We start from the raw sequence: 21,152 nt of genomic DNA, 5'->3' as shown, positions 1-21,152 counted from the left end.
CTCAGTCAGGTTCAAGAACTTCAACAGAGTGATATTTGAAAAGGTATATCATAAGTGATATATGATCAGTACATGTACATGATGTACTTAAGGTGGTACCTAACACCTGAACTAAAATTAGTTTGGCCTGTTTAATTTTCTTAAATTTTTGACAAAGTATTTACTTTGACCCTTTGACAAAAATTTAAAAAAAATCAAAATATTTGAACCAACCGTTTTATCAGAAAAATTACACTGTTTATATAGCAGTTTGACAAACACTTATTTTGATCATTGAGAAGCTTAATATTCCCTTAAGAACACAACGTCATTAAAACGTTCTGCTGATTTTACAGAGTTATCTCCCTGTAGTGTTAGGTACCACCTTAAAGTGGGGAATTCAGAGCAGATTCAGAGGGGGTCCAGGGGGCCTCCCCCCTTTTTCTGGGAAAAATTTGGTTGATTATAGAAAATCATTGAAGCATAACCAGAACAGGCCCCCTCTTAGGCAGTCATTGGGTCCCCACTTAAGAAAATTTCTGGATCTGCCACTTGAATTGACAGTTTTCTTGCCAAAGGTTGCAGTTTTCCCTTGGCAATCTGCCTTCGTCCTCAAACAAAAACTAGCTGTCTTAATATATCAAGGTTAGCTGAAACTAGCTTTAAAACACTAATAAGTTAAAACATTCAAATGTCTTTGATTGATTATGTAATTGGGTTGCTGTCTCATTTATGTTACTTCACATGCTGTTTGATTAAATCTGTCAATGTTATTGTTTTATTGTGTTGCTGGGTTATGATCTCATTCAACATCCCTTTTATTTTCAGTTAGATATGCCACATGGTTGTATAAAAGCCTGTGTATTGATAGAGAATATCCTGGCATCATTTGAAATGGAAGAGATTTTATATGAGTTGAAGGACCATTCAGCAGGACTGAATTGTGGTATATGGGACTATTCTGCTTCATTTATCAATAAATTTGGTAAGAAAATACTTTTTTAAAGTAAGCAATTTAGCTTCATTAATCCCTTTGTGGGAAATGGGACTAATTTGTTTTACTAATTATGCCACCACCATAGTCAATGGGACACTACTTGTTACTCTGTCCCTCTGTCCTTTGTCTTTCCGTCTGTCTTTCTTTCTATCTGTCCTTTTGTCCTTCTTTCTATCTGTCCTTCTTTCCTTTTGTCTTTCTTTCTATCGGTCCTTCTGTCCTTTTGTCTGTCCATTTGTCTGTCCTTTTGTCTTTCTTTCTATCCATCCTTCTGTCTTTCTTTCTATCTGTCCTTTTGTCTTTCTTTCTAACCGTCCTTCTGTCCTTTTGTCTTTCCTTCTGTCTTCCTTCTGTCTTCCTTTCTATCCGTCCTTCTGCCCTTTTGTCTTTCATTCTATCCGTCCTTCTGTCCTTTTGTCTTTCTTTCTAACTGTCCTTCTGTTCTTTTGTCTTTCCTTCTGTCCTTTTGTCTTTCCTTCTGTCTTCCCTTCTGTCTTTCTTTCTATCTGTCCTTCTGTCCTTCTGTCTTTCTTTCTATCTGTCCTCTCCTTTTGTCTGTTCTTCTGTCTTGCTTTCTATCCATCCTTCTGTCCTTTTGTCTTTCCTTTATTCTGTCTTTCCTTTAGTTCCATTAAGTTGTAAAGCTTGAGCAGGGACATTCCTGTTCTCTGACACATTCTGCTTTTATATATATATATATGGTAAGATAATATTTTTATATAGATGTAAAATTGCTTGACAATAAAAAATAATGAAATGAATAAATAAAAAAATTGCAATGACGCATATGATTTTTTTTTATTCTATTTTAATCAAAATGTCATTCATTAAATTTTAATTATGAAGATTGAAAAGTTATTTCAAGAGTTCAATTTTATTGAAATGGTCATTATTAGTTTTTCTGTGTCATTGTGTCACATAACAGCTGCAAAAAATATTTATTTGAAGAATGATGTCAGAACTTTCTATTTGCAAAAATTTTGACGGGACGTACTATGGTATACAAATTTCCAGTATCCATCTGTCTGTCCTTCCGTCTGTCTGTCCGGTGAAAACATGTCGCACTGTAACTTGAGAACGATTTATCCAAATTTCATGAAACTTAACAAAGTTGTTTCTTATGATGGTCAAATAATCTGTATACTTTTTGGTGAAAATAAGATTAAAACTTTTTAAACACTTTGTAATTAAACAGGGATGTGTTTTTTTCACATGTCGCACTGTATCTCAAAAACAATTCTTGATTATGGCTTCAACCTTTAAACACTTTTTAGTTATATTAATCTTAATATCTGTATACTTTTTGGTGATGATTCAAAATTTTATTTTTGAGTTATTGAGTATTTTGTAAAAAAGAGGGATGGTTTTTTTTTACATGTTGTGCCGTATCTCAAAAACAATTTATGATTATTGCTTAAAACTTTACACACTTCTTTGTTATATAAATCTAAAGATCTGTATACTTTTTGGTTTTGATTCAAAATTTCATTTTAGTGATATTTATTTTTTTGTAAAAAAATCAGGGTTGGGGGTTTCACAAGTCCCGCCATGTCTCAAAAACAATATAGGGTTATTGCTTAAAACTTTCTCAGAAACTATTTATGATTATTGCATAAAACTTCCACACAAGACGTCGGGCGTATCATGCGCTCATGACAGAGCTGTTTATTATATTGAGGAATTCTAAATATAAATAAAAAGAGGCCTGACTGTAAAAAAAATAACGAAATCTTGAGTGATGGCAGCATGATTAACCTTTGTGTAGACATCACATGATTTTAAAAAATGAATTCCATTTCCAGGCTGACAATTTAAAATATTAATGAAATTATTAGAGACAATTTTATGCTATTGAATATAGTACATGATTACATTTGGAAGAAAGCTGGTACACTCTAAATTTTAATCAAGGATAAGATAGATTTCAAAAATATTATTACAAAAATCCTTAATTTCTTTGATCAAAGGTCACTATCTTTGCTTTTGTTTTTATGCTCTCTTTTCTTGACGAAGGGGGCAAGAAGTGTTACCCTTGTCTGTATGTGTGTTCATCAGCCTGTATGTACATCCTAAAGTTTTTGTTCTCTAAATTAAGAATGCCTCAAATGTTATGAAATTTATACACAATGATTATTACCATTAAACAAAAATCAAGTTTGAATTTGGGTGGTGTCATTTTTACAGTTCTCTAGTTATGTCCCTTAATAATGTTATGCAAGCAAGGGTATTTCTGTGTCCTATTCACACATTCTCCGTTTTATTTGATTACTTTTTGCACGGATCAAAATATTGACCAGCAGACCAAAGGATAGTTATTTTATTTACACTATTGCTAATTCTGTATGATAGGTGATAGACTGTTAGTATTTTGCCTTGGTTTCCATGGCAATGATGACATACATGATGATGTATCTAGGCTGTTCTTTGTTGACATTATTAGTTTCACAGTTTCACCATCCCTTATCATCCTTATTTGACATTTAATGTCTGTAGATATTAGAAAATGAATGAATAAACTTATCATAGATACCAGGATTAAAATTTTCTATTTATGCCAGACGCGCATTTCGTCTACAAAAGACTCCTCAGTGATGCTCAAAACATGTAGCCATGTTTGAGAAAGCATCTGTTTACTCTCTTTTAATATCACTCCTTTTGTATTGAACTGTGTTAAAAAAGGTTTTATTTATGCTTCATTGAGGGACATGATGTTTTTTCGGTCTGTGCCTTTGAAAGTTTGTCTGTTCGTTTTGTCCCTATGTCATGCTTGGTTAATGTTTTTGGTCAAGGTAGTTTTGATGAAGTTGAAGTCCAATGAACATGAAACTTAGTACACATGTTCCCTACAATATGATATTTCTAGTATTAATGCCTAATTTAAAAAAAAATCATAGTCCTCAGAACATAGAAAATGATAGTGTGAGTGTGGCATCTTTGTAATTTGGACACATTCAGATGATTCGTGTTTATCACTGAACTAGTATACATTTGTTTAGGGGCCAGCTGAAGGACACCTCCAGGTGCGGGAATTTCTCACTACATTGAAGACCTGTTGGTGACCTTCTGCTGTTGTTTTTTCTATGGTCGGGTTGTTGTCTCTGTGACACATTACCCATTTCCATTCTCAATTTTATTACTTTGTGATTGTGCCAAAGTTTGCATTCAAGCCTATACAAATTTTTTTGATTTGAATTCATATAGTATATAGTTTTATCATTTAAGGTCACAGAAAAGAATTTGTCTTACCAGACAGAAATAAATATGTTTCTATGGAACGCCATTTTCTGAAGAGTTACATGGATTTGGTTGTGAAGATATGCCATAGCCATGGTGCTCATGCTACTGGCGGAATGGCAGCACCAATTCTACCTAATGGTACGACTAGTGGTACTGTATTTCAACAAATTGTTGATAAGGTTAAAGGGTATGTATCAGTGTGTTGGTTATTGAGGATTCAGTATTATTCTCTCTCTCTCACTCATCCACTTAGCATCTGTAATTACATTTGCCAACCTTTTGCCTTCTTCTCAATCTCTCCAGGTCTTCCCAAGGTCTGTCATCTCAGTGTTTACCATTCAATGCCAGGTCTCTTTTGGCCTCCCTCTTTTTCATCTAATATTAGGTGTCCATCTTTTCTTTATTTTGTCAGTATGTGGAAACCACTAAGTTCAACAAAGTATTAATTTTCTATATATAGACATTTATGAGACCATATCTAGTATTAAAAAAAATACACTTTTTAGCTCACCTGGCCCGAAGGGCCAAGTGAGCTTTTCTCATCACTTGGCGTCCGGCGTCCGTCGTCCGTCGTCGTCCGTCGTCGTCGTCGTCCGTCGTCGTTAACTTTTACAAAAATCTTCTCCTCTGAAACTACTGGGCCAAATCAAACCAAACTTGGCCACAATCATCATTGGGGTATCTAGTTTAAAAAATGTGTGGCGTGACCCGGTCAACCAACCAAGATGGCCGCCATCACTAAAAATAGAACATAGGGGTAAAATGCAGTTTTTGGCTTATAACTCAAAAACCAAAGCATTTAGAGCAAATCTGACATGGGGTAAAAATGTTTATCAGGTCAAGATCTATCTGCCCTGAAATTTTCAGATGAATCGGTCAATGGGTTGTTGGGTTGCTGCCCCTGAATTGGTAATTTTGAAGAAATTTTGCTGTTTATGGTTATTATCTTGAATATTATTATAGTTAGAGATAAACTGTAAACAGCAACATGACCAAAATGGTCAGTTGACCCGTTTAGGAGTTATTGCCCTTTATAGTCAATTTTTAACCATTTTTCGTTAATTAAAGTAATCTTTTACAAAAATCTTCTCCTCTGAAACTACTGGGCCAAATTAATCCAAACTTGGCCACAATCATCTTTGGGGTATCTAGTTTAAAAAATGTGTGGCGTGACCTGGTCAACCAACCAAGATGGCCGCCACGGCTAAAAATAGAACAAAGGGGTAAAATGCAGTTTTTGGCTTATAACTCAAAAACCAAAGCATTTTGAGGAAATCTGACATGGGATAAAAATGTTTATCAGGTCAAGATCTATCTGCCCTAAAATTTTCAGATGAATCGGTCAATTGGTTGTTGGGTTGCTGCCCCTGAATTGGTAATTTTGAGGAAATTTTGCTGTTTTTGGTTATTATCTTGAATATTATTATAGATAGAGATAAACTGTAAACAGCAATAATGTTCAGCAAAGTAAGATCTACAAATAAGTCAACATGACCAAAATGATCAGTTGACCCGTTTAGGAGTTATTGCCCTTTATAGTCAATTTTTAACCATTTTTCGTAAATTAAAGTTATCTTTTACAAAAATCTTCTCCTCTGAAACTACTTGGCCAAATTAATCCAAACTTGGCCACAATCATCTTTGGGGTATCTAGTTTAAAAAATGTGTGGCGTGACCTGGTCAACCAACCAAGATGGCCGCCACCGCTAAAAATAGAACATAGGGGTAAAATGCAGTTTTTGGCTTATAACTCAAAAACCAAAGCATTTTGAGGAAATCTGACATGGATAAAAATGTTTATCAGGTCAAGAACTATCTGCCCCGAAATTTTCAGATGAATCGGTCAATCGGTTGTTGGGTTGCTGCCCCTGAATTGGTAATTTTGAGGAAATTTTGCTGTTTTTGGTTATTATCTTGAATATTATTATAGATAGAGATAAATTGAAAACAGCAATAATGTTCAGCAAAGTAAGATCTACAAATAAGTCAACATGACCAAAATGGTCAGTTGACCCCTTTAGGAGTTATTGCCCTTTATAGTCAATCTTTAACCATTTTTCATAAATCTAAGTAATCTTTTACAAAATCTCCACTGAAACTACTAGGCCACAATCATCTTTGGGGTATCTAGTTTGAAAAATGTGTCCGATGACCTGGCCATTCAACCAAGATGGCCGCCACGGCTAAAAATAGAACATAGGGGTAAAATGCAGTTTTTTGCTTATAACTATGAAACCAAAGCATCTAGAGCAAATCTGACAAGAATTTAAATTGTTAATCAAGTCAATATCTATCTGCCCTGAATTTTTCAGATGAATTGGACAATTGGTTGTTGGGTTGCTGCCCTCCAATTGGTAATTTTTAAAGAAATTTTGCCGTTTTTGGTTATCTTGAATACTATAATAGATAGCGATAAACTGTAAACAGCAATAATGTTCAGCAAAGTAAGATCTACAAATAAGTCAACATGACCTAAATGGTCAATTGACCCCTTAAGGAGTTATTGCCCTTTATAGTCAATTTTTAACAATTTTCATTAATTTGGTAAATTTATGTAAATTTTTACCAAATATAGTTCTCTGTTACTAATGGGCAAAGTTCATGATAGATATAATTGTAAGAAGCAAAATCGTTCAGTAAAGTAAGAACTTCAAACACATCACCATCACCAAAATACAATTTTGTCATGAATCCATTTGTGTCCTTTGTTTAATATGCACATAGACCAAGGTGAGCGACACAGGCTCTTTAGAGCCTCTAGTTATTCAATCAACAAAAATGATGCCAACTGATAAATATGAATTCCTAGTATTGTTTTAACATTTTGTGTATACAAAAAAAACATTCCTTTTAAGACTATGGGCAATTTATTACTTAAAACATTGTATAGATAACATAACTGATTACATTTCCAGTTTTATTTCAGAGGTAAAGTGAAAGAGATACAGGCTGGTGTAGATGGTTTTATGGTTTATGATCTGAGGTTGTTACAACCAATGCAACAGGTTTGTCATATCTATAGATTATCAGTGATCATCTCAACGAGATTGATTTTCTTGCTTGAGCCCAGACAGCGAAAACGAGAAAGGCAATAGAGTTGAGATGAACAATGATAATCTTTTTATCGCTATTTTACCTATGACGAAGTTGTCAATTTCATGTCAATTTCATTAGCAACGCCACATGCATGCTTAGTTTCTAGCGATAATTTTCCATCTCAAGCGAGTAGCATGATATAAAAGTTATCACAAAAAAAGATCAAAGGAAAATTGCACAAAATAGCGATAATAACTTTTAATGATAGAATATGAGTAGTCAAGACATCTTGGAAATGAACGCAAATTTTTCTCCTGTGTTGGGATCAAAGTAGTAATTGTTAATTTCTACTTCAGTAACAAAATATGACTGTAAGGCAGAATAGTCCTGGCTGATCTTCCTTGTACTGTTACATTGTTATTAAGGGGGCTCGCGGGTCTAAATGATTTTTTTTATTTGATAAAGGATTTCGCTATATTTTTCTTTAAATGAACTTTATCTTATACTTAATGGAAAAATGAAATAAAAAAATGGGGTCACCGTTCATTTACGCTAACAATCTGCCTTCAAAAGAAGCATACATTTTGGTTAATGTCCTTTTTTTCTGTTGATCTAATAGGAGAAATAACAGTAATATCAAAATAAAAAAAGATCTAAATTACAAAATCGCTTAAATTTTACAAATATTAAGTTTATGTAAAGCTTATTGGAAAACAACAATAAAAGATATAGGTCACAGATGGTTTAAAAAAGATAATTCAATTTTAATGCCAAAAAATGGCATTTTTGCACCAAAGGGAGATAATTTGGGGCTTTTTTGATGATATCGTCATTTTAAAAGACATCTGGGATCAACACAAATTTTTTTTTTGGAAAGATTTTTGTACCATATGATAAAGTAACAACTAATAAAGGTAATTAATAAAATTTGTAATGAAAAAGAAAAGTTTATTTTTTTTCTAAAAATCTTATACCGGCGAGCCTCCTTAAGTAACTATTGTTTTGTCTATTGGAGGAGACCCCTCTGTAATCATGTAATGTAATAATATAGAAAAAGTCTGAGGAGTTGAAAGGATAAAAAACAAACCATATCGCATTAACTGTTTATATTGGTTAAGGACGTTATTAGTTCATATTTACATGTTTAAGGGGAGATAATAGAAGTGCATTGATTTTGGCTACATTCTCTTTTTATAAAATTTGACAAAAAACATGAGTTGATATGCCATAAAAGATATTGTTGATTGTAACTGTATGCTTAAAACACAACCATCTCTTTCTACACTAGTTTTTATACAAATGTAAATTTTGAAAAAAAATTCGTCGTATATTGCTATCACGTTGGCGTCGTCGTCTGCGTCGTCGTCGTCCGAATACTTTTAGTTTTCACACTCTAACTTTAGTAAAAGTGAATAGAAATCTATGAAATTTTAATACAAGGTTTATGATCATAAAAGGAAGGTTGGTATTGATTTTGGGAGTTTTGGTCCAAACATTTTAGGAATTAGGGTCCAAAAAGGGCCCAAATAAGCATTTTCTTGGTTTTCGCACTATAACTTTAGTTTAAGTTAATAGAAATCTATGAAATTTTGACACAAGGTTTATGACCACAAAAGAAAGGTTGGGATTGATTTTGGGAGTTTTGGTTTCAACAGTTTAGGAATTAGGGGCCAAAAAAGGGCCCAATTAAGCATTATTCTGGGTTTTTGCACAATAACTTTAGGTTAAGTAAATAGAAACCAATGAAATTTAAACACAATGTTTATGACCAAAAAAGGAAGATTGGTATTGATTTTGGGAGTTTAGGTCCCAACAGTTTAGGAATTAGGGGCCAAAAAGGGACCCAAATAAGCATTTTTCTTGGTTTTTGCACCATAACGTTAGTATAAGTAAATAGAAATCTATGAAATTTAAACACAAGGTTTATGACCATAAAAGGAAGGTTGGTATTGATTTTGGGAGTTTTGGTCCCAACAGTTTAGGAAAAAGGGGCCCAAAGGGTCCAAAATTAAACTTTGTTTGATTTCATCAAAATTGAATAATTGGGGTTCTTTGATATGCCGAATCTAACTGTGTATGTAGATTCTTAACTTTTGGTCATGTTTTCAAATTGGTCTACATTAAGGTCCAAAGGGTCCAAAATTAAACTTAGTTTGATTTTGACAAAAAATGAATCGGTTGGGTTCTTTGATATGTTGAATCTTAAAATCTACTTAGATTCTTGATTATTGGCCCAGTTTTCAAGTTGGTCCAAATCTGGGTCCAAAATTAAACTTTATTTGATTTCATCAAAAATTGAATAAATGGGGTTCTTTGATATGCCAAATCTAACTGTGTATGTAGATTCTTCATTTTTGGTCCCGTTTTCAAATTGGCCTACATTAAGTTCCAAAGGGTCCAAAATTAAACTAAGTTTGATTTTAACAAAAATTTAATTCTTGGGCCTCTTTGATATGCTGAATCTAAACATGTACTTAGTTTTTTGATTAGGGGCCCAGTTTTCAAGTTGGTCCAAATCAGGATCTAAAATTATTATATTAAGTATTGTGCAATAGCAAGTCTTTTCAATTGCACAGTATTGTGCAATGGCAAGAAATATCTAATTTCACAATATTGTGAAATAGCTATTTTTTTTTAATTAGAGTTATCTTTCTTTGTCCAGAATAGTAAGCAAGAAATATCTTATTGCACAGAATTTTTTTTTAATTGGAGTTATCTTTCTTTATCCAGAATCAACTTAAATCTTTGTTATATACAATATACAATGTATATTCACTTTTTACTACCAACTGATAAATTTAAATAATTTTTACCATTCAGTGATAACAAGCAGTTTTTTTACATCTTAATATTTTATGATGTATTTAAATGAGTAGTTATTGTTGCAAACTCCATTAGAATATTTTTATTGAGATTAGTTTTGGAATAAGGGAAAGGGGGATGTGATTAAAAAATTGGGTTCAATTTTTCTCATTTGAAATTTCATAAATAAAAAGAAAATTTCTTCAAACATTTTTTTGAGAGGATTAATATTCAACAGCATAGTGAATTGCTCTAAGAGAAAACAAAAATTTTAAGTTCATTAGAACACATTCATTCTGTGTCAGAAACCTATGCTGTGTCAACTATTAAATCACAATCCAAATTTAGAGCTGAATCCAGCTTGAATGTTGTGTCCATACTTGCCCCAACCGTTCAGGGTTCAACCTCTGCGGTCGTATAAAGCTACGCCCTGCGGAGCATCTGGTCTACATAGTTGGAAATACTGTAAATTCAGAAATTATTGCGTGCATTTATTATTATGATTTTGACATTTTAGACTTGAAGGCGATTTTAATTTTTACGATTTTGAGAAAAATCCTGTTAAATTCATTTGAAATATTTCAAAATGCGAGTTTAAATTATTGTGTTTACAACTCAGTCGCATTTTTTGCAATAATAAAAACCTTGCATTAATTTCTGAATTTACAGTAAGGCATTTTACAAACCACTAGACGGAGTGATTTAAATGTACAATATCAGCATCCCCAGTCTGAAAGCAAGAATACAAATTATGCTTTGTAACAGGCTCGCTACATTATATAAAATGACCTATTATTTTGCTGTCTTTGTGATATCTATTTAGAAATTATTGTGAAGTTCTGTTTCTTAAAAATAAAAATTCACATATGAAATATCTTTAGCAATTTTTTATTCATCATTTTCTGAAATTTCAGTGGCTTTTAAAGCAATGATTCAATGATTGCAATGATAACTTAGGAATAGATAATAGCGTTTTTGTGCTGTCAAGAATTTTAGCATCTGTAGCAATTATATATCAATCAATTTTATGTGTATGCCAGGAATGAGGTCGTAATTAAAGATCTTTCAATAAATATTAAGATTCAATGAAAAACTCTTTTTTTCATAATAGGTTTTTTCTGCATGGTTAGGAAATGTAAAATCTTGTACCGAAACACCATGTTATACAATGTATTTTCCTGTAATTATTTGTATTTTATATTTTTGTCAAGCCTTCGACTTTAGTCCAAAAAGCGAGACATATATCCTACATTCCGTTTCTGTCGTCGGCCGCATCCACAAATATTCATGATCACTCTGTGGTTTAAGTTTTTGAAATTTTAATAACTTTCTTGAAATATCCTGGATTTCTACCACATTTGGCTTGCACAGAAGCTTGTTTAAGGTAGCACAATACAAAGATTTTTTTACTTCCAATCTCTAACCTTTGAAATGCTGTAACTTTCTTATGAATGCATAGAAAATAATAAAAGAGGTATATATAGATAGATAAAAGATTATTCTTTTAAATGAATACAATATTTTTATTATGAAATCATTATGTAATCAATAATTATGTAATTAGCAGCAAAATCTGGGTAAGTTCACTCGAATGAATTTAGCTCTATCATCTCTTTAACTATACAGAAAATTTTAACGAAATCTTAATCAACACATCATGGGCTTCAAAAGGGTGTCTCAGATTGTCTCTATGGTGTTCCATTCTTTCATAAATCTCTAATTAGTGTAAACATCCTAACCACATAAAAGAAGATAATGTTTAATTAGGTGTAAAATTTGTTCTATACATTTTATCTGAAATCTGAGACACCCTTTTGTAGATAATGGCCATAGGAACAACATATAATAAAATCAACCCTCTCGGGAAACCTATGCAGAAGCTAATTTCATTTGAAAGTGGAAATTTGGTGAAAAAAACCCACAGTTAATATTATCATTTGTTTAATACATAATTGTTGCATAATACTAACATTGCATTTATTTGAAAGAGTTATCTGTTAGCTATCCAAAACTACCACTTTTATAAATTTTCAAGCATTATTAAGAAAGTTACAGCATTTTAAAACTTGGGATTTGGAGTTTTAAAATCTTTGTATTGTGCTACCTTAAGTTAAGATAGTATCCATGAGTAAATTTTGTAAAAATGAAATTCTTTTTTTTTCCATATTTTACATGTTTTACTTATAAATGGACTTAGTTTTTCTGCCAGGAACCATTACATTCACTCTGTGGTTAAAGTTTTTAAAATTTTAATAACTTTCTTAAACTATCCAGTAATTGTATGAAACTTGGCCAGAAGCTTTCCAGAAGTAAATTTTATAAAAATAAAATTCCATTTTTCTGTATTTTACTTATAAATGGACTTATTTTTTTCTGCCAGGAAACATTACATTCATTCTGTGGTTAAAGTTTAATAACTTTCTCAAACTATCCTGGAATTGTACTAAACTTGGCCAGAAGCTTGTTTATGATCAGAAGATAGTATCTAGAATTAAATTTTGTAAAAATAAAATTCCATTTTTGTCGAGCCTTCAACTTTTGTTGCAGAAAGCTGGACATAGGGATAGTGATCCGGCGTCGGCTGCGTTAGCTAAATTCTTAAAAGCTTTATATTTTAGAAGGTGAAAGACCTGGATGCCTCATACTTTGTATATAGATGCCTCATGTTACGAAATTTCCGTCAGTCACATGTCGAATGTCCTTGACCTCATTTTCATGGTTCAGTGACCACTTAAAAAAAAAGTTCAGATTTTCTGTAATGTTGAATTCTCTCTTATTATAAGTAATAGGATAATTATATTTGGGATGTGCGTACCTTGCAAGGTCCTCATGCCCGTCAGACAGTTTTCACTTGACCTCGACCTCATTTCATGGATCAGTGAACAAGGTTAAGTTAACAGCAAAAGTAGGCGAGACACTGGGTTCCACTTAACCCTTACGAATTTTTAATTTTTGACATTTTTTTTTGTAGTTGTTTAAGAAAATGTCGCCAACAACAAATCAGCACCAAATTAAAAGACCTGATGTTAATCTCACAGCTAAAGACTTACTTAAAATGCCTACAGTAAGTATGTCGTACTCATTTCTTAGAAACCATTAGCCTGGGATCAAGTGGTGCTTTTGATAAGAATTTTTTAAGTTTAAATTACTTCCAAGTCATGGTGTATTTGTTAGAGCATTGGACATCTTACACAAAGGTTTGTGGTTCGATCGAAATTTTGGGGAGATAATTTCAGGGACTGAATTTTCGGCTCTCCTTTGACACCATTTGAGAGTATTGTATTGAGAAACAATGATAGGCCGTTTGAAGGGGACGATACATGGAAGACCCATGTTAAGAGAGAGCCATATCTCATGCACATGAAAGACACCCTTGTTGATTTAATAAAAGAGCAGGCAAAGCAGGGCTTCCAAAATTCTGAGCCAGCCGGACATTTTAGATCTAATCCGAATTTTAATTCCTAAGACAAAGTCACAAAAGGCAATTATGGTAATCAGATGGCCATCCCAATGGTTGATATTAAATTAAAATCAATATTAAACTTTGATATGAATTTGATGACCTGACATAAACTGTTAAAATTGGCATTGCATCATTCAAAGTGTGCACATCAGCATGCTCATATCTGCATTAGACTCTTTATTTGTACAAAATGAAGTTGTCTAGAACTTTATTTTCGTTTTTAAAGTCACATTTTTCAAAACCGGATGTTGACTTGACAATGGTAAATCATGGACCATAAACGGATACGTAAAATCAGTGTACGTTAACATAGAACTACTGAGCGAAGAAGCTCTTTCCACGTTATTTCTTCAACAAAATACTTGAAATGAACGTTAGATACAGGTATCAATGATACTTTTAGCATTTTTGAAGAAATGTAGGATGCATAATTGAATTTCCCACCTGTGCACATGTGTTCTTGTTCATACAACGTAGTGCTGACGATTTTTCATTTAAAACCTTTTTAAATGATTTATCGAATCATGTTTATAAATGTATTTATTATATATTTTATATCAATTAGATACAAGCTGCCGAAATGTACGAAAATAATTGGGAATGGACGATTAATTTATACGATGTCTGGTACTGAAAATAGTTTACCTGTCACCTGAACAGGTAGTTTTCAGCTGTCCAACAACTAATTAGCCTTGATTAAAATTAGAAAGTATTAAAGTAGGGGTTGTTTTGATAGTAATTAATCATAATGTCACTTTTATGACCGGAAATGTATGGCTGTTAAAGGCAAAATGTTGGGTCAAAAAGATCGTGAATTTATATGTTAAAATGACCGAAAAAGCCTTTGAAACTAAAAAGTAGATGACCGTTTCATGTTTTGCCCAGCCGGTCTTTTACCGGACATTATACAAATGACCGGCATATATATGACCGTTTTGGAAGCCTTGAGGCAAAGCCACTACAAAGCAGCACTTGCACCCGCAAAGTGAAAAGAAATAAATATAAGTTGTAATAACTTGTTTCCCAATCCACTATAAATAAATATGTTTAAACTTGTAAGCAATCAAAATAGCTCACTTCTTGAAAGCTTTATATTTTAGAAGGTGGGAGACCTGGATGTTTCATACTTTGTATATGGATGCCTCATGTTACGAAGTTTCTGTCAGTCACATGTCCAATGTCCTTGACTTCATTTTCATGGTTCAGTGACTACTTGAAAAAAAGTTAAGATTTTTTGTAATGTTAAATTCTCTCTTATTATAAGTAATAGGATGACTATATTTGGTATGTGCGTAGCTTGCAAGGTCCTCTTGCCCGTCTGACAGTTTTCACTTGACCTCGACCTCATTTCATGGATCAGTGAACAAGGTTAAGTTTTGGTGGTCAAGTCCATATCTGAGATACTATAAGCAATAGGTCTAGTATATTCGGTGTATTGAAGCACTGTAAGGTGTATATGTCCAACTGGCAGGTGTCATCTGACCTTGACCTCATTTTCATGGTTCAGTGGTTATAGTTAAGTTTTTGTGTTTTGGTCTGTTTTTCTTATGCTGTATGCAATAGGTTTTTATACGACCGCAAATTTTGAAAAAATTTTCGTCGTATATTGCTATCACGTTGGCGTCGTCGTCGTCGTCGTCCGAATACTTTTAGTTTTCGCACTCTAACTTTAGTAAAAGTGAATAGAAATCTATGAAATTTTAACACAAGGTTTATGACCATAAAAGGAAGGCTGGTATTGATTTTGGGAGTTTTGGTCCCAACATTTTAGGAATTAGGGGCCAAACAGGGCCCAAATAAGCATTTTCTTGGTTTTCGCACTATAACTTTAGTTTAAATTAATAGAAATCTATGAAATTTTGACACAAGGTTTATGACCACAAAAGAAAGGTTGGGATTGATTTTGGGAGTTTTGGTTTCAACAGTTTAGGAATTAGGGGCCAAAAAAGGGCCCAAATAAGCATTATTCTTGGTTTTCGCACAATAACTTTAGTTAAAGTAAATAGAAATCAATGAAATTTAAACACAATGTTAATGACCACAAAAGGAAGGTTGGTATTGATTTTGGGCGTTTCGGTCCCAACAGTTTAGGAATTAGGGGCCAAAAAGGGACCCAAATAAGCATTTTTCTTGGTTTTCGCACCATAGCGTTAGTATAAGTAAATAGAAATCTATGAAATTTAAACACAAGGTTTATGACTATTAAAGGAAGGTTGGTATTGATTTTGGGAGTTTTGGTCCCAACAGTTAAGGAAAAAGGGGCCCAAAGGGTCCAAAATTAAATTTTGTTTGATTTCATCAAAATTGAATAATTGGGGTTCTTTAATATGCCGAATCTAACTGTGTATGTAGATTCTTAATTTTTGGTCCCGTTTTCAAATTGGTCTACATTAAGGTCCAAAGGGTCCAAAATTAAACTTAGTTTGATTTTAACAAAAATTGAAACCTTTGGGTTCTTTGATATGCTGAATCTAAAAATGTACTTAGATTTTTGATTATTGGCCCAGTTTTCAAGTTGGCCCAAATCGAGGTCCAAAATTAAACATTGTTTGATTTCATCAAAAATTGAAAAATTGGGGTTCTTTGATATGCCAAATCTAACTATGTATGTAGATTCTTAATTTTTGGTCCAGTTTTAAAATTGGTCTAAATTAAAGTGCAAAGGGTCCAAAATTAAACTTAGTTTGATTTTAACAAAAATTAAATTCTTGGGCCTCTTTGATATGCTGAATCTAAACAGGTACTTAGATTTTTGATTATGGGCCCAGTTTTCAAGTTGGTCCAAATCAGGATCTAAAATTATTATATTAAGTATTGTGCAATAGCAAGTCTTTTCAATTGCACAGTATTGTGCAATGGCAAGAAATATCTAATTTCACAATATTGTGAAATAGCAATTTTTTTTTTAATTAAGAGTTATCTTTCTTTGTCCAGTATAGTAAGCAAGAAATATCTGCAAGATTTTTTTTTAATTGGAGTTATCTTTCTTTGTCCAGAATCAACTTAAATCTTTGTTATATACAATATACAATGTATATTCACTTTTTACTACCAACTGATAAATTTAAATAATCTTTACCATTCAGTGATAACAAGCAGTTTTTTTACATCTTAATATTTTATGATGTATTTAAATGAGTAGTAATTGTTGCAAACTCCATTAGAATATTTTAATTGAAATTAGTTTTGGAATAAGGGAAAGGGGGATGTGATTAAAAAATTGGGTTCAATTTTTCTCATTTGAAATTTCATAAATAAAAAGAAAATTTCTTCAAACATTTTTTTGAGAGGATTAATATTCAACAGCATAGTGAATTGCTCTAAGAGAAAACAAAAATTTTAAGTTCATTTGAATACATTCATTCTGTGTCAGAAACCTATGCTGTGTCAACTATTTAATCACAATCCAAATTTAGAGCGGAATCCAGCTTGAATGTTGTGTCCATACTTGCCCCAACCGTTCAGGGTTCAACCTCTGCGGTCGTATAAAGCTACGCCCTGCGGAGCATCTGGTTTATATTTTGTGTATGGAATGGTTGTAAGGTGTACAGGTCTACCTGGTAGGTGCCATATGACCTTGACCTCATTTTCATGGTTCAATGGTCAAAGTTAAGTTTTTGAGTTTTGACCTTTTTTTCTAATACTATATGCAATAGGTCAACTATATTTGGTGTATAGAAATATTTCATGATCTTCATGTCAGTCGTGCAGGTTTTATTTGATTTTGACCTGCTTTTTTATGGTTCATTGCTCAGTGTTAAGCTTTTGTGTTTTGTTCTATTTTTCTTAAACTATAAGCAATAAGTCAATTTTATTTGTTGTATGCATGAATTGTTAGCTGTACATGCCTACCTGGCATGGTTCATCTGACCTTGACCTCATTTTCATGGTTCAAAGGTCAATGTTTAGTTTTCTTGGTTATGTTAAGTTTATGTGAAAGTTGTAATAAAGCTTTATTATTAGGACTATCAACATAATATCAATGATTAGTTAAGAAGGTGAGATATTTCAGTGTGTGCACTCTTGTTTGTAAAAATGCTAAACAAACCCATTAGAGCCAGAAAGAAAATGACATATATTTGTTTATTGGATATATGTACAATGCATTGTAGGAAATATTTTTATATTGTCAAATTTGTTGGAAATTATTAAGAAATTAATGAAAATAGAGTTTTTGGTAAAAAAACAAAAGGTCAACGATTAGTCAAACCTTATGATTTAAATCATAAATCAACTGGTAATTTAACGCTGAAAAGGGGCTTTGAGGATTGTATTAAGAATGGCCTTATTGAAGGAAAGAGAAGGTTAGGCCATAATGCCAGGATGCCGGGTTTCATAATCATGAATCTTGCGATCAAAGGCAGATAGTTGTAAGAGAACAATGAATAATACAAAATTTTGCTGTGAAAGTAGTTGAGAGAATCTTACAATTTATTATTATTGCAAGATGCTTAAGGGTAAGAAACAATTATTAAGTATGCTAGTTCTTACTTTTTCACCTAATCATATGAGTTTTACCATCAAAGGGAGATAATGTAGATAGCACAAACAATACAAAATGCTGTTAATAAAGTAATTTTGAGAATCCAACCATCAATTATAATTACACCAACAAAATGGAAAGGGATTAGCATAAGTTGTAATAACTTGTTTACCAATCCACTATAAATAAATATGTTTAATCATTTACTTTTCTACATTGGCTAGAGGTATAGGGGGAGGGTTGAGATCTCATAAACATGTTTAACCCCGCCACATTTTTGCGCCTGTCCCAAGTCAGGAGCCTCTGGCCTTTGTTAGTCTTGTATTTTTTAAATTTTAGTTTCTTGTGTACAATTTGGAAACTAGTATGGCGTTCATTATCACTGGACTAGTATATATTTGTTTAGGGGCTAGCTGAAGGATGCCTCCAGGTGCGGGAATTTCCCGCTACATTGAAGACCTGTTGGTGACCTTCTGCTGTTGTTGTTTTATATGGTCGGGTTGTTGTCTCTTTGACACTTTCCCCATTTCCATTCTCAATTTTATTAAATTTATTATAATTGCAAGAGAATAAAGGGTAAAAAACAATTCTAAAGTGTGCTAGTTATATTTATTTTTTGTACAGGGAGGAGTAACACAGCAAGGTTTAAGGCATAACATAACAGTTGGTATTCTGTTCATTGAGGCCTGGTTGAGAGGTATGTGTAAATCTTTAAATCTGAAAAATTTTGCTCAATATTGAAGCTGGGACATTGATTTTGTTGTTTTGGCCAAATCTACATAAAAGCCTAAAGAAAATGTGTCTTTCATTGAACATTTAAATGGGTTGTCATACCAATGTATTTCACCAATGATGAGGAATCCACAGATTTGAGAACTTTGATTGAAATGAATGATAATAAGGTCATTTAAGGGAGATAACTGTACAAGTTCAACCACCCTTTTGAATTTATATTTTTCACCAACGTTGAAAATTGAAATAATAAAATGCAAAACTCTTTCACAATACTGTGCTATATGCAATTTTAAGGGTAATAATGAAAACAGGGAATATAAGAACCTGGAATAATTGTTAAGAAATATATGATGAAAACTTACCCAACTTAAGGGGTGCTAATTAGTTCATACTGAAATATTAGTGAAAGAAAAATTTACCTTTGCCATGCATACAGGGCTTACCCTATTTAGTGGGGTTAGTTTTCATTTTCATTTCTTATAAATTTTTCTGAATTCTAATTAAATCCATATTCAACTAACGCCTTGTTTGTAATTGTGTGGCTCTATAACAGTTCTAGAGAAACTTATTGTTGTATGCAGACTTTTACTTTGATGATTTTATATTGGACAGGTCAAGGTCATTATTATCTCAAAGGTGCTGTAGAAGATTCTGCAACGGCTGAAATATCAAGATCCCAGGTAATATAAAACCTCTTCTCTAAACAGGCCAATAGCAAGGAATTTTGAAGGGAGGGGTATTTGGACTCGCAAACTATAACAGTCACAATTCAAACAAAAGACTGACTTTTACAGTGCTTATTTGTTTTACAAACCCCCTAACCCCTTGGCTACGGGTTTTTAAAAGCTCCAAGATGATTACTAAGAGATTAGTGTGAATGTAATTAATTTCATGGGTGTAACATACAAGTTGATTGAGGTTATCATTTTATCTGATCAAAATAGTTGTATGGCCATAGATAAATGTCGATGAGACAGGCGGCAAAGCATTCAATGGAGAACTAATCTACAGAGTATAAACAAATTGATAATAAAATACAATTTTCAAGTTACTGATTTTTGACCTTGGTGTATATTACTTTTTGATACCTTACCTACTCTTAGGTGAGACGTACTGATTCTTAGTCAAGTAAGAGCAACCAATAGAAGTGAAAACTAGCTCACAATTGGTTGATTTGAGGGAAATAATACACTGTTTTTTTTAAAAGTTTATTGTGTATAGAAAATATAAAAGTGACTGTAATTTTATTCAATTTGATATTTACTCTTAAACATACTGTATTTTTTGCTTTTCAACAATTGAAATTCTTTTTCAATAAAATATCCCTGACTTATACAAGGATATGATTAGGACCCCAAGTTAAACAGTGGCATAAATTGTCTTTTTGTGTAAGGATGTTCACTCCTCTGAGTTTTTGAATTTTTGTCAGATGTTCCAAATGCTTTGGATATATCTATGTAGTGCCATTATAAGAAATTGCCCATTAACCCATACTTTTCTTCTTTTTAAAAGCTTTTTATATTGAATTAGAGTAGTGCACATCCTTAAACCAATACAATTGTGTTTTTTATAGGTCTGGCAATGGATAAGACACAAGGCCACATTGGAAGATACAGGTGTTGTTGTAACCATGGAAATGGTACACAACATTGTACAGGAAGTGATTGGAGAAAGATTTTGGTCAGCACAGAATTCTGAACAATTTTCAACCAATCAGGATAAAGATAGACTATTAACTGCAGCTAGAATGTTTGAAGAAATTGTTACAAAGCGAAACTTTCCAGAATTCATAACCACTTATTTGAATATGGACCATACATTTTTAGAGTATCAGAAAAAGTAGTCATAGAAAATATTGAAAATGTTAAAATATTAAGCTTGATAATCTGTTAAACTGGATATGGGTTATGATAGATAATCAGGATATATATGAGCAAAAGATGCTTAGAAATTGTTACATAGCGTAAGTGTGTGGCGTTCACATTACCAAATTTATCCCCCCCCCACAATTTTCACTTAAAACAATTCAGTTGTACTGCGTTAGTTGTTAACATGTTAACAATTTGGACAATTCTGCCTTTTCATTTGTGTGCCATATAAGTACTGGGTTCTATTGGAAATTCTTTTTTTAGATGTTTTTATACAAGCTTATTTCATATACCTCTAGAGTCACATGACAAATGGTTTCCCGAGGAAAAGTAACCTATATTTACACCCTTTGCACAAGTGTATGTACAATACATTTTGTTGTGTGGCTTATCAAGGTGTGCAGGTTAAACACCAGCTTAGTACTTAGAGGTTGTAATTGACTTAGAATCAATTAGTAAAATTCCACTGAGGAACTATAGATCTGTCTCCGTTACATGTCTTTTTTTTATACGACCGCAAATTTTGAAAAAAATTTCGTCGTATATTGCTAT

The 21,152-nt window shown here is 32.5% G+C and overlaps 1 protein-coding gene across 2 annotated transcripts in view; it reads left to right on the top strand.

Moving 5' to 3' along the window:
* Positions 1 to 20,750, top strand: part of LOC134695624 (malate synthase-like) — a 51,360-nt gene extending 30,610 nt beyond the window's left edge. For both annotated transcript variants that reach the window (XM_063556933.1, XM_063556932.1), the window contains exons 9-15: positions 808 to 964; positions 4,199 to 4,400; positions 7,140 to 7,218; positions 13,023 to 13,115; positions 18,622 to 18,694; positions 19,345 to 19,412; positions 20,306 to 20,750. In XM_063556933.1, the coding sequence (XP_063413003.1) occupies positions 808 to 964; positions 4,199 to 4,400; positions 7,140 to 7,218; positions 13,023 to 13,115; positions 18,622 to 18,694; positions 19,345 to 19,412; positions 20,306 to 20,575 (942 nt within the window). In that variant the 3' untranslated portion in view covers positions 20,576 to 20,750. The remainder of the gene's footprint in view (positions 1 to 807; positions 965 to 4,198; positions 4,401 to 7,139; positions 7,219 to 13,022; positions 13,116 to 18,621; positions 18,695 to 19,344; positions 19,413 to 20,305) is intronic.
* The last annotated feature ends 402 nt before the right edge of the window (positions 20,751 to 21,152 follow it).

Source organism: Mytilus trossulus, chromosome 14 (genome assembly GCF_036588685.1).
Source record: "Mytilus trossulus isolate FHL-02 chromosome 14, PNRI_Mtr1.1.1.hap1, whole genome shotgun sequence".
Lineage (NCBI taxonomy): Eukaryota > Metazoa > Mollusca > Bivalvia > Mytilida > Mytilidae > Mytilus > Mytilus trossulus.
This window is presented reverse-complemented; position numbering and strand designations above follow the sequence as displayed.